This window comes from Melanerpes formicivorus, unplaced genomic scaffold, assembly GCF_026170545.1.
Source record: "Melanerpes formicivorus ecotype bairdi unplaced genomic scaffold, bMelFor1.0.p_v2 SCAF_2, whole genome shotgun sequence".
In the NCBI taxonomy this organism is placed as follows: Eukaryota; Metazoa; Chordata; class Aves; order Piciformes; family Picidae; genus Melanerpes; species Melanerpes formicivorus.
Window position 1 is genome coordinate 14,963,559 of NW_027142354.1, and position 15,192 is coordinate 14,978,750.

The 15,192-nt window shown below is 40.5% G+C and overlaps 1 protein-coding gene across 4 annotated transcripts in view; it reads right to left on the reverse strand.

Annotated features, from left to right (window-relative positions):
- Positions 1 to 15,192, reverse strand: part of TIAM2 (TIAM Rac1 associated GEF 2) — a 98,479-nt gene that overhangs the window by 15,149 nt on the left and 68,138 nt on the right. For all 4 annotated transcript variants that reach the window (XM_068151450.1, XM_068151443.1, XM_068151436.1 and 1 more), the window contains one exon: positions 531 to 710. In XM_068151450.1, the coding sequence (XP_068007551.1) occupies positions 531 to 710 (180 nt within the window). The remainder of the gene's footprint in view (positions 1 to 530; positions 711 to 15,192) is intronic.

Consider the following 15,192-nt stretch of genomic DNA (forward strand, 5'->3'; position numbering starts at 1 on the left):
TAACAAATTATGGACTTACCAGTCAGAGGAGAAATAACAGATGTGTGATACTACAACCAACTGGAGTAGTGCATTTTAGCTGTGTTGATTCAAAAGTAAGTATGCACTGTTTTCCACAATTAAAGTGTTGTAATTTTTTTTCCTATCTTCTAGAAGACTATTCTGTTCCTCTACCAGATTTATTTTGATCTTCAGAACTGGGGAAACATCCCAGATTGTTTCCCCAGGGGAATATAGGGGAAACAATCCCCTATATTAACACATTTCAGGTGTTTGCACTCCACAAATTACCACTCTCCAATACAAAGACAAATTGACAAGAACTAAAGCTACTAGAACAAATCCTACAGCCTCTACGACAGGACCAAGACTTTTGAAAACAACAGGAACAATTAGGTAAGCAGACTTTGTCGGTTATAGCCCTTGTAGAGGGCTAGTTATATAAAGATACACATGAAATATGTTAAGATCATCCACAAATCACAGTCATCTGTAGACAGACAGATTTTATGCTCTTGGTTCATTTTTACCTTAACATATGATTTCTCAGTGTCCATAAGTTCCTGGATGACTTTTCTCAGTCTGTCTGCATCAGAAAGGTGGCGAGCCAGTGGCCGTGGAGGTGGATCCTGGCTGTCCTTCTGACTTTCCATACTGCTGGCTTGGACTTCTTGGAAGTTTTGGCACAACACACTGATCTGTTCTGCGCTCTGTAAAATGGGCAGAAAGAGACAAGTGCTGATGTTTTAGAATTAAGCAGTACTGCACTGATTTTTACATTCCTCAAATTTTGCTCTTGTTCCCAATCTGGGGGCTAGAGCATGCCACTGATTTTTGTCAAATATGTATCCCAGTGGCTTTGAACAGCTGGAATTGATATCAGGTCCAGATCACAACAATAAAAAATTTCTAGTGGTTTTCCCAGTGCAAATTATTTTCAGTCTTCAGACACAAGCTTGTGGGATGCAAAAGATGAGAGCATACTCAGATATACTTTGATTCTTATGACACTAGGATCACAGTGTTTGCTGTCATTTTGCAATACTCACTGCATCAAAACAAAGAATTACCATCCAAAGATCAAGATACTAGGTAAGCATCAAGACTGCTTTATTTGTCATCTGCTACCTATATTGTGTTAATGTGTTTTTTCAAACAATGAGACCTGATGGAGCGGGTCTGGCGGAGGGCCATGAAAAAGATCAAGGGGTTGGAGTACCTCTGCTACAAGGACAGGCTGAATGAGCTGGGATTGTTCAGCATGGAGAAGAGCAGGCTCTGGGAAGACATAATAGCAGCCTTCCAGCACCTGAAGGGGGCCTAAAACAAGGATGAAGGGAGACTGTTTACAAGGCCTGTGGTGATAGAACAAGGGGCAACGGCTTCAAACTAGAGAAGAGCAGATTTAGGTTGGATGTTAAGAACTGGTTCTTTACTATGAGGGTGTTTTTGCTTTCATAAACAAGGAATGGAAACCTAAATCTTTGGGATTCTTTAGAAGAATGATAAGGGGGGGGAGGGGGATAAGAAAAATAATACATACAAAAAAAGGGAAAATTTTCAAGCAAGGCAGGAACTGGAGATGGAACAATAAGAGTTAATCTTTATGCTCAAGAGGAAAAAGAATGATATTTTTCTAATACTATGAAATGGTTGTATAGTTTGCTCCTGTATGACCACCACTAATATCTAAAAGCAAAGTTTATAGGTGGTAATCTTTAATGCTTAACTTGAAAATTATCCCATTGACCTCCTTCTTACATGAAGTTTTCCTGAAAGCTAGAATACATTGCTACTATTACTTCATTCTACCTTAGCAGCTGTCACTATTCACCTCTTTATACTACATGAAACTGTTCTTCAGTAATTGTGTCTTTGAGACATTCGAAGATACTGGACAGTTGCATAAGCTGTGCCAAATATCTTCTACTTAACTAATGCTTTCAAATGAATGCTGCCTTATTTCAAGTGAAAGTCTTGTTTCAGTGATCTTGTTTCAAAGAAGAAACAAGGACGTGTGCATTTCAGAACTGTCTTCATCTGTATTTATTCTACACACACTGTTTCAAGTGGGCCTTTTTGGATGCCCTGATTCACCACTGATTATCTGTATAGCTAGGTTCACCAACATACTACGTCACCAAACAAGCAAATGCAAAAGTTGTCTGAAACTGAAGTGAGCTACACAAAGCCTTCTGTGAGATGGAGACTAAATGGACTAGCAATATTAGATCTCAACCTTTCATATAACAAAACCAAAATACATCCCTAATGCCTATGTGACAGAAATAAATGTTAAATGTCAAATATTTGCTACATAGTCCACATAAATCTAGACCTTCCCAGTCCCTAATTTTGAACAATGTCACCACTCTAAAAAAATTCTTACTGTCCTTACTAACTTGTGCAACTATCTTCACAATCCTGCATAATGACTGGAGGACTGCAGGACTGTGAAATCTAGATGTCTTTTGTATTTACAACATTTACTAGGACCTGACAAAACACAACTGAGGGAATACATTTAAAAATCATAGCCACTCTGTGACACTAAAATTAATTAGTACTTTAGAAACAAATCACAAACTTGACTTAGGAAATGAGTGAGGGGTGTCTTTTAAATGAACTTGTAAATAGCTGAATGACAAAGTACTTGAGTTTTGTTTTCTTTGTATATGATTTCAGAAAGTCTTGTATTTGCATCAGAATGACTCAGATTTTATGCTCTCTACAGCTCAAGGTGTGTTTGGACAGCTTAATTTGCATTAACTTGATGCCTTATCAAGGACACTAGACCAAGGATATAAGGCTGCCTGTGGAAGGAGAGTGGCATACATCAGCAGCAGCCACAGTTTTACAAGGAGGAGCTAAAATTCCTCTATTCCTCCTCAACCACCTTTGCACATAGGGCAGACATTGGACAGCAAGCTATGTTCTTTAACCCCTTCAGTTATGGGGCAGCAATCTGCCACCAAGAACAACTGGACAAGAAAGCATATGGAAATAGATGATACTTCCCAACGTAAATACTATTTGAGCACCTAAACAACATAATTTGGTGTCAGAATTTGTTCCACATAACCAGCCTAAGCCCAATGCATGGGACTATCTCTCAGCCATACTACCAAAGAGTAGTGATTATTTTATAAACTTCAGTATCTTCCTAAACATGTAAGCACTTTGTGTTTGCAGGTCTGGCATTGAAAATACTTCCCTTGTCCTGCTGTGCTGCTTGTAGGCTCCAGTCCTTTCCCACACCTTTCATGCTCTCTATTGTTCCCATCATTGGAGACTATTGAGACTGTGTAATATCCAGACCCGATTCTCAACTCTTTGTGTCCACTGTAGTATTTACATTTTTTGTCAAAGCCAGAATGAAATACTACTTGATCACTGGACAGAATAATTTCACATTCATTGCTATCTATACATTGCACAGGCTGTAGAAGAGGTAAGAACATACTTTGCTAGTGGAACCACAAAGTGTACATTAAGTTCTGCACCAAGAGCGCAGTATTCCTGAGAAACTTCATAACAAATAAAGAGGAATAAAAGCTATTCTTGCTTCACATTTGTTCCCCAAACTCCTTTACTACCCAGTTTGAGATCTACATCCTTTTTTCCACACTGTTCTGCATGCTGCTTGCAGCTTCCAACACTAAACAATGTCCTGCTCTTTATTAATTTTGTTGTTTAAAAAAACTCCAGTAACAACCCCCAAGAACATTGTTTTCATATCTTTTATGCATGGGTAGGAGAGGCCCAGCCTCTGCCCTTTTACTCACTGCAGCTGGTATTTCAAAGCCACCTTGGGGCTCTGGATGTCAAAACAGAGTTTGTCATTCCAGTGCCCTTAAATAAAGAACACTCAAGAGGATCCTCAAGCTGACACTACATACACCCACTGTAACCTTGAATTAAGGTAGGAATTAACCCTGAATTTGCTCTGACAATGACACTGCAACAGCAGTGTCAACAGGTTGCAAGGTAGCCAGGTGCAGAGAAAAGCTGAGGAGAGCATACAGTGGAAGTAACTAACTTTTCCCAAAATCCATTACTTGGACTTATGTATGTCACTTTCAGGAACATGTATAACAGATTGTAAGCAGTTTCATCTTACCTTAGACACTCAACGGCAGACAAATCACTCTAAAAATCCCCAAATTTAGACTAACAGTGGCACATTCGAATGGCAGAGTTGGGAGAGACACTTGGCACTTACGTAAGTTTTCTAGAAAAAACAAATACTTGCATTCCAGGGAGAATGAAGTTAAGCAGCACAGTATTGCTTTATCATTTTCATTGATTTTCCAACAAAGCTCTGTGAACCCTTCTAGAAGCCTAGCAGTCCTGCCCCATATTCCATTGTTCTTTAAGAAAACAGAAGGATGTGGGGAAGCATCTTTGAGAAACTTTTCTCTTTTTTTAATCCCTGCATGTTTGTGACTCATACTTAGTTGCCACATCCTTTTGCAAGGAGTATTCTCTGCAAATGCAGATTGCTTAGGGTAACCTTAGAAGGGAAAGTTCAAGTCCAAATGATTGTCAGTATGACAGCAGTCAACCATCACAGTGGTGCTCAGCTTGTCAGAAGGAGATGAAGCATGCCTCACTTCTAATAATACTCCTGATAAGAAACATTAGAGATTATTCCTCTAAAGTTAATAAAGGACACTCCTACAAGGAACCTCTTGTAGATTTTCTTTTCTCTTTGCAGGCAAGCATGTCATAATTTGATGCTGTTCTATCCCCACCAGATTTGAATATCTCCTTGAAATAAACCCGTGAGAGACCAGAAGACATTAATCAGCAGTGGTTAAGCATTAGCACAACAATTTCATGGCTACCTTGTGACTTTCTACTAAATTACACTGATTGAGCATAAATGATGCACAAGGTAAAATAGTGTTACGGTGCCTCTGCTCATTGCAGTTATATTAGCAGTGCACCTGCTAATATATTTGCACACCTCATACTCCATTGGTTGGTCAGCATCTGTTTGAAAAACTGATGGAAAGGAATATTTTGACTATGTTTAGAAAACTCTACAGCCTAAGAAAGACTCCTTGGAGGGGTTAGAACCATGCATGTCCTTTGACAAGTTTTCAGATTTCTGTGCCCTTCTGCAGGACACTGAACACATCTATGGGGCAATCGCTGATCCTTTGAATTCCTTATCTGAAGAGGAAGCGTACTCAGAAAACATCCTGCAGAAACAGATTAGTCTTGTACCTTCTGAAAACAAACTACTATCAGCTCAGCTCTGTCTTATGTATTTCAGGAAGACTGAATGCACCAGTCAGCAGAAGAAATACAATTACATGGGATTTTGAAAAAGCAACAACTGGCCAGACCTCTCTGCACCCCATACCCTGTGAGAAAGGAAGGCTTTTGGAGATGTCCATCACTTTTCCTTTGTGTTAGAAGAAAGCAGCCCTAACAGCTGCCAGTTCTTTGTGAGTCCATCACTCTGCAGGCTTCTGTCATCGTCAGACTAGGAAGTACTTTGTAGCTGAACAACATAAAAGGCTAGAAAATTACAGGTCTTAGCTTCCTTCAAGACCACTGAAAAAAAGTTCCCTTATGTTACACATCAATACACTAGGTGCACTCCTCTAAACTAGTTTTTGAGACTAGAAAATACTAGAGTTTGACTGAAAAATGCCTTGTGGGATTTTCACCACAGGTATTGAGGCAAGACTGCCACAGCGCTTCAGGAAACAGATGCTAAAACAAAGTAGCAGCCTCAGTCATCACTTATTTTCTGGTCCTTCTCCTTTTTTTGCCCCCCAACTTCAAGGCCTCTCAGAACATGAAACAATTCCTGACTGACACTGCTGAAGTTTTAGGGGTCTGTTTGGTTTAATTGCATCTCTTGCACATCTTTTAATTATAATGTTTAAAACATTGTTTAAAGATATATTTTTTTAAAAAGTGTCCACTCAGATGCTTCATAGCATTCAGCCAAATGTAGAGCTACACTTTAAGGAAGAAGAGGCAATGCCTCTATGCCCCATTATGAAAAGCTGCCCTGCCAGACATTACCAGAGCAGACAAGAGGGGAGGAATTATCCATCAACTTTTGAATCAGAATTTCCCAGTTTTGGGGAGATTTAAATTAGCAAAGTCAGCCTGTTCTGGCAGTGCAAGTTGGTGTCACCCACCACATTTAGAAATGACAAGTACAGTGGGAAGAGGGGTTGATGATCGATCTAGTAACTGTTTCCTGACAGCACAAGTCAAGGCCAGGAAGAAAGCTGAACAGTTATCTGTGTAAAATAGCTGCATGGTGACATCTTTTCCCTCACTTGCTACAAAGAGAGAGATGCCCATCTTTTTCTTTGGGTATAGAGGAAGAACTGCTGGTGACTTAAGACACTTGACTGAAAAGCTAGTTAAAAACCAAGTCACGCAACAGTGATCTGGGCCCAAGAGCCTGCATCGACCAGATCACAAGGACCAGCAGCTCTTACTGACTTCATAAATGCTGTGCTCAGCTTCTCTAAAATCAGTCTCCAGAGTCATCTGACCCAGTGCATACTAAAGTCAAAGACAAAACAGAAGTCACTTCCCTCACAGAATATGAAATCTCAACCACACAAAATATAAAGATGAGATCATCAGAAAAACAAAGAGTGAGGAACCTGACAGCCCAGGTCACGAAGAGGAGCCTCTTGTCAGGTGCATGCAATGCAAATTTCCTCAAACCCTGATCTTATGAAAATACTGTCATTCTTTCCTTCCCCATGTCCTTATCCTGATGGTGTCAATGGCCCATGTAGCTTTCTAACAAGACTGCAAATATATTACCCAGGTGACAAATTCTCCTAGAAGTACCTTGCTCTTTGTTTTTCCTGTTTCCACAATCATAACTTATTTGTGAAAAAACAGATAGAGTTAAAACATTCATGCTGCAGTCACTTCCAAATATCCTTGAAGAATCTTGTTAAAACCATCCTGCTTCTTGTCAAAATCTGGATCATAACTTAGATCTTGCTCTGACAGATGCAAGAAGTAACTCTTTGCTTGAGCCTGGCAGCAAACAATACAGGCAACAACCCGCCCTCCCCTCTCCCAAACTTTAGAAAGCTCAAACCTGTACCCAGGTACAAACTCACCCACCAGAATTCATTATTTGATCATTAACGCTGGGACAACGGCTATTTAACAAGCACAGAGAGCCTGCCATGCCGGTGCAGCCCTGTGCTTTAGCTCAGGTAAGCAGCACCCCCCCCAGCTTAACCCATGCCACTCCACAACTCACCAAAGAAAACATCCTGTGCAGGGACCCGAATGCTGCCGCTGCCTGCTGCTGGGTTTTGCGAGCCAGCGCTAAACTCTTAGCTCTGGTTTTACTCCTCCTGAAGGCAGGCATTGTGGCTTGTGAACACAAACTTTGCCAAAGGAAAAGGCCCCTCGGAAGGAAGCCACGGGCGTTGCGATCCCCCACGAACACACCTCCTCCCTGAGCTCAGCTCAGCTGAACGAGTTGCTCTTTTTTGGCGATTGACAAAAATCAGAGATGCTGTTGATGTCCCAGTGTACTGAGGGTAAGCAGTATGAGAGCAGTGTGTCTGCATTTATTACAGATGCAGGAAAAAACATGCCAGATGAGGAGTTTTTTTTATAAATAGCTTGAAGTAGTGAATGCAGGACAAAGTACAGTTACTGCAAGGGAAGATGGGTTTTATCTCCCCATATGTGTGCCTGCATTTGTGCCTGTGAAATTTACTGCATAAACACAATATCAGGTGCTTTGAGAAAAATTAGCCAAAGAGCTAAAAATATCTAGAGGGTGCTGACTGCCCTGAAGGTCAGCATGAATTCTGAACGGTACTGATGCTCCGTGTCAAGGGTATATGCAGCTAAGTGGTGTGGCATACAAATGCTCTTGCAATAATAAAATGGAAAACAAGTAGGCAGCTCTCTGGATGATTTCTTTACATAATTGTCTTGTCCTTTGTTTGAACTTTTTAGTTGTAATTACATCAATAAAAACTGTGCTCAGTAATAAATTCAGGCTTGGAAGTAAAAGTCCCCATGTTGATATATTTACATAAAACCAATCAGATCTACAGAGAGATTGTTTTTAATACAAAGTAACTTTAAATAAAACATTACAGGACACGACACCACAGAGCTGAAGAGTTACAAGACTGACAAGCAATTCATTAATAAAAAGAGGACTACACCAGTGGCATAATAAAACACAGTAACTCCCATATTCTCCCTATCACAGCACTGTAGAGTGCAATGAAGCTGAGCTATAAGGCTTCATTCAACACTCCCCTTGCCATTGCCTACTGCTTTCTAGCAAGCCCTTTTCATGAATCCAAATGATACACCAAGCCTAGGTATCTATCACAATCAGAATCACAGAATGTTATATGTTGAAAGGGACCTCAAAAGGTCATCTAATCCAACCCCCCTGACAGACCAGGATCACCTAGAGTAGGTCACACAGGAACATAGTCAGGCAGGTTTTGAATGTCTCCAGAGAAGGAGACTCCACAACCTCTCTTGGGCAGCCTGTTCCAATGTTCTGTCACCCTCACAGTGAAAAAGTGTTCCTCCTATGCTCCAGCTTGCATTCACTGCCTCTCCTCTTATCATTGGACATCACTGAGAAAAGCCTGGCTCTGTCCTCCTGACACTTGCCCTTCATGTATTTATAAACAAGAATGAGGTCACACCTCAGTCTCCTCTTCTCCAAGCTAAGGAGACTCAGCTCCCTTTGCCTTTCCTCATAAGGGAGATGTTCTATTCCCTTAACCATCATTGTGGCTCCATGCTGGACTTTTTCAAGCAGCTCCCTGTCCTTCTTGAACTGATGGACCCAGAACTGGACAAAATATTGCAGATGCAGCCTCACCAGGGCAGAGGGGGAGGAGAAACTCTCTTGACCTGAACCATACCCCTTCTAATACATTCCAGGATGCCTTTGGCCTTCTTGGCCACAAGGGTACATTGCTGGCTCATGGTCATCCTGTTGTCCACCAGGACCCCCAGGTCCCTCTCCCCTATGCTGCTCTTCAATGGGTCAGTCCCCAACCTATACTGGTACATGAGGTTGTTCTTTCCCAAATGCAACACCCTACACTTGCCCTTATATGTCATTAAATTTCTCCCTGCCCAATTCTCCAGCCTGCCAAGGTCCCACTGAATGCCCTCTGGAGTGTCAGCCACTCCACCCACTTTTGTGTCATCAGCAAACTTTCTGACAATGCACTCTGTTCCCTCATCCAGGTTGTTGATGTATACATTGCAGTGTGCTGCTTCTTATGAAGGGGTTTCAAGATCAGTTTTAGGCAGTTTGAAGACACTGTTGTTCACCAGGACCCCCAGGTCCCTCTCCCCTACATTGCTCTTCAATGGGTCAGTCCCCAACATATACTGGTACATGAGGTTGTTCTTTCCCAAATGCAACACTCTGCAGCTGCCCTTGTTATATTCATTAAATTTCTCCCTGCCCATATTCTTCATTATGTGCTACTTCAAATGATTCAAGGATATTCACCCTCACACAAGCAAGGGAATAACACAGCCTTCTCCTTTAATTACTGCAATTAAACTTACATCCATCTCTTTCCAAATCATTAGTTCAACTTGACAGCTCAACATTTGCCAAATCATACAGCTCAGTTGCTGAGTGGCCACCTATCAGAAAAATGACACTGGAGTCCTGAAACAACATGCTACTGATAAGGCTTGCAAGATGCATCACAGTAGTAGGAACTTCTACTACTAGTTTAGGTGGTGGACCATGAAGTTCTTTCTTTTGAAGACATGTCATATTCAGTGGTTGAAAACAACATGTTACAGGAGACTAAGGTCTCAAAGGCACACAAGATGTTTTGCCTGCTTGCTAACATTTAATTTTTTAATAGATTCACAGCCTAGTTTAAAAATCCAATTACATGGACTACTGAGTAGCATGTACAAGGCTACTTTTCTTATGCACCATTAAGTGCTTGCCCTTGCACAGTACACAGATCCTAGGGATCCACGGAGCAAGGGTGAAAAGAAAGAATAATAAATAAATAAAAAAAAATCACTAGACTGTGGAAATTAAAGGTTTACAGTATTGCATATGACAATTTAAATGTAACATAGGCCAGGTCACCAGACCTGCCTTTGTGAAGGGTGCAACTATATTTTCTGGAATGGTTCTGTTTCTTCACTTTCTGTCAGAGTGAGTCATGGCAATTTCAAGCTCTGCTTTTGTAACAGGTGTGTGTGAAAACATAGATCATCTGCTGGGACCAGGAAAACAAAAGGCTGTTTAATTTCAGGTCCAAGCAATATCGTCAGTCTTGATGAAAAATGACAGGCCTTTTAAATTCCTTATTAGGAAGTTATTCTTCCCCAGATTTGCTAATTAAGCCTGAGTTATTAGCTAGCCATATGCTAGCTAAAAGATGTTACCAATTAACAGCTTTTTAAAAAATATGTATTCATTAGGAAAAAAAAAAGGAAAGAGTATGTTTTGGTAGTCCTTCCAACTCCTACTGAGGGCCCTGGGTAAATCAAAAAAGTGAAAAACACAAACTGAAAGAAATGAATGAATGAAAGCATTTTCTTTAGCCTTTCTTCTTCTCTAGCCGCGCACAACAAACACTCCAGACTTCTTCACAAACATACTTCTTATGCAAAATTTACATGTAAAATAATCAATCACCTTAAAATATTTTTAAGATGTCAGGAAAAATGACACAGGGTTGTTGTTTTTTCCTGTGTGCTTTGAGTAACACATTCCCTTTACAGACATCTGGTTTTCATCTTCCCACTTTAGTGGCACCAGACTTGATAGCTACCATAACAGTAACATTCTCCGTAATACAGGCTTCCCTCTATTGTCCCAATATGTCTAGGTGTGCTTATCTGTATTGAGTTTGCTTCCCATCCTGCTTTTGCCTTTAATGAATAACAGCAAAAGACTAATTCTGCTCTGTCTGTAGATACTTTGAATGGAAAGTCAACAGCAGCTTGCCTCTGGGACAATCCTGAGCACTTGTGGGCTACTTTGTAATATCCATCTGGACCACCGGGGAAGCAGAAGCATAATTTATATACACCACATGTATTTTTTTTTCAGATATAAGTGTGTGTGTACATGTATGTATAAACACACATATTAAAAAAAGATAAAAAAACCCACAACAACAAACAAAAACTGCCTAACAGTATGTACATACGTGCCCTGGACTAATAGAAACTTTGTGACCTTAATGGCTTTTAAGCATTATAAGCTCAGGCTTAATTCAGTTGCTTTCCAGATCTCTACAGTGATAAGATGGACTTTGTTCTTCACTTTTTGTAACTGTGGGTGGATGATTTTTCTAAGTAGTTTTCTATCATGCCTATTACATTAATAACATGGATTTAAGTTACTTCAGAATGTATTTTTAAAGCATTACTGACCACAGTGAACACATTAGCTTTAATTTCAGTGCTAAAGAATTTAATGTTCCAAATGTTTAAAATTAATTCTTCTTTAATTTTTAATTTCAAGCATCTTAAATACTGTTTGCAACATTCTCAAAGTGTTTTGTGCTGAATGCAAAATTTTTTCTCAAGTGCTGAATTAGAAACTATGGCAACCAGTGAGACATCATCTTTGCAGTTGTGTTCATCTTTCACAATATATTTTTGCACTGTGCCTTCTCTCAAGGCAGAGAGAACCCTGATCTCTTCAAGTTAGCAGCGGACATACTGCATTTCTAATGTTAAAAGATGGCAACAACTCCCCTGTAAAGACAAATACAGACCTTCTGAACTCATTATCAACCTCTCCCCTGATTTCAGAAGCACTACAGAAGGATTCAACTGTCTCAGACAGAAATAATTACCTTGAGAGTGAAGATCGATGTCTTCTCACAGCACGCTAACAAGTAGAGATGGAGACCCACAGTGCTATGTACAACAGGTAACAAAACACACAAACCTAAAACTTTTCTTTGCATCTGACTCAACTGATTCCTTACTTTTAAAAATTCTCCTCCCTCTTCCTCTCAGGTTATCTTTTTGGTATTTTTGATTTTGCAGAATCTGCTGCAGGTAGTAGATTTTTTTTTTTTCAGTTTCAACATTTCATGTTTACCTTTGGTCTTACGTGCTTCTGGCAGCACAAAAAGGAATCAAAGTCTCACTGAAGCGTGCATTGTGTGGTAGTGCACAGGATGCAGCATCTGTCTGAAATCCTGTACTGCAACTTTGTGTGACTTTGAAGTGACTTTGTGTTCTATGGGTGGCTACTGGGCACAACACATACCTTGGCATCTGGTAAAAATGAGTTTAAATTCTTCTGCATCACAAGGAAAAAAAAAAATATGTCATCATTAGCACTGTAACTGAACAGTATCTCAGTCTTTTAAAAACCCAACAAATAATCTACAGCTGGAAGAGAGACTACCCAGTTCCCTCGGTCTGTCGGAAGTGTGATTAGCTATCGCTGCCTTTGAGAGCAAAGTAAAATGCGGTTGTGATATCCTGCACTGTAGGTGACAAGGGTTGCCTGTGGAGGCCCAGGGGTGGTGGACTCCTAGGCAGTTTCCTGCCCTTCATCAGTGAAGTCACAAGCGTTTCCAGAGACTGCTAATCATGTCCTGTTGCAGTGAACCAGGACTCTTGTCACGTGCTTCTCTTTTCATCTGCAGGTAAGCCTCACAGCTTTTTTCCCAGAAGACTATAAAGGGAAGCTGCATTGTAAATCATCTCTCATCAGCTCCTTTCATTTTCAAGCATCAACACAACACAACTTCTCTTGATCCAAAACCATATGTACATTTTAGAGTGACAACTGTCAGCACATGTGAGAGGACATTTCCTTCAGCCAGAAGAAAGACAACAAGCATCAGCTCTCACCCAAACCCCAGCAACTCTTGGGGTGTCCCTGCCCATGGCAGGGGGGTTGGAACTAGATGATCCTTGTGGTCCCTTCCAACCCTGACTGGGGGGTGGAACTAGATGATCCTTGTAGTCCCTTCCAACCCTGACTGATACTATGATACTATGAACTCAATGTAATAGCATAAAGCAGAGCGACACAAGTTCACAACTATGCGTGCTAGAACAGCACAGTCTCTCTTTGGTCTTTTTTCTTGCTGTTCTTGTGCCTCTCTACTGATAACTACGCGTGCAGATCTCTTTCCACAGCTTGACCTAATGTTTGGTTACAGGTTCACTCTAGATAATAGCAACGTTTCATGCTTTAAGCTTTATGGTTTCAGGGCTCATCACTGTGCCAGCCAAAACAGGCAACTGCTATAGGGCTGACTGCTGCATTTATAGAACTGTAGGATTCAGTGCAACAAGGTGAAATCCAGAACTGGGGTCAGTAGCAAGCACTCCCTGGTAGGTTTACAGCAAGCTTTCTGTACCCTACAGTCCATGACTTTTGGTGCCTTCGTTGAGGGACGGAATAAAATACTGAAAGCTATATTAATTAGCAAAACTCCTACAGACTTCTAACAGGCTATAATTTTCACTCATATCACTGATACCCTTCTCAAGAGGCACATGACGACAACATGGGTCTGAACACAGCTCCACACTGCCAGAACTAGCAACTCTGATTGGGCTTCCCACCGCCTGAGCTGTCTGCAAGGGAAGCACAATAATTAGCAGAGCTCCCTATAGGCTTCTGTTGGTTTTTTGACACAGAACTGTCCCCTCCAGGCATAACTGAATCAAGCAAAACCACTGCTGAGGAACACGCTATTTTCCCACGTTAGCTCTTAGGCTCCCTAAATGCATCTCACATCTGGAAGAAAATGACACTTAGATTGCAAAGGAGTATACATGATTTTGAGAGTACTACATTATAAATCCTCTTCCTACAATGAAAGGATGTTAATTGTAGACTACTCCCTAAGCTTTTGGATCTCATCAACTGCTACAGAGAATTTTTTGAGATTGAAATAAAGGAAAGATCCTTAATGTCCTATGGATATAGAGTAAACCTTCAGGCAGGCAGCTCTCCTGCAAGTATGGACACGCTGTGCAAGCTGGGACTTCCTGGGCAATTCAAAATAGAGCTAATGAGAAGCCATCATCATGAACACCATTTAATTGGAGTTGCCTCGATGCATGGAATAGGTTTGGGGCCATATGGACATAATAGTACCTTTTTCTTCCTTTTATTTTACTTTTACCAGAGGGACCTCTGTTGAGCTCCTGGTCATTTCTACTTGGTTTTCTTTCAGTGTAGCTCAACAATTGGTGTTTGACTAGGAATAACATCCACCTCCTGAGATTTTTTAATTTTACAGTCTTTGCTTAACAAAATTTTTCCACATACTTACTTGGCTTTGGATTTGCCACAGTTTTAGTTCAATGTTAACGTTTCTTCAGGGATATTTTGTGGGTAGGGAGTCACTAACTTACTAACAAGAAAGGATGTCATTTATACCAGAGAGAAATATGGCTCTGTAATCTACCGGGCACATTATCACACATACACATATGCACTGCCACACCATCCTAAATGTAATCAATACACAAGTTGAACTTATCAGTGCTTATGTTTTTTGCACAATGTCATCTAAAATCTTCCATTGAACTCAGTAGATTTTGGTAATTTTTTAACTTTCTCACTGAAGAGTCACATTAGAAAATTGTTTAACTTTGGTAGGGAGGAATAAACATTTCTTGAGATTTACACACTAAAAGGCAATCATCCACAAAGACTGGACAATCCTATTAATTTTCTGCTGGGATCAGACTGTATAAGTAATCATTACAAACTGCTTTCACCTCTACTGTTCCATGGCAACTGCCCCTCCTTTCCTCAAAAATCAAACCACAAGTTTTTCTTTAACATTTGAGCTTTATGATAGACATACTAGCAATAGGATACACATTCTTTAATTGACTTTTTAATCTAGAACTTTAATACATATTGTACCTTAAGATTTTTACCCTTAAATTACTCTAGCTGCATAAGTTCACAGAATCACACAATGTTAGATGTTGAAAGGGACCTCGAAAGATCATCTAATCCAACCCCCCTGACAGACCAGGATCACCTGGAGTAGTTCACACAGGAACATAGTCAGGCAGGTTTTGAATGTCTCCAGAGAAGGAGACTCCACAACATCTCTGGGCAGCCTGTTCCAGTGTTCCATCACCCTCACAGTGAAAAAACTTTTCCTTATGTTCATGTGGAACCTCCTATGCTCCAGCTTGCATTCA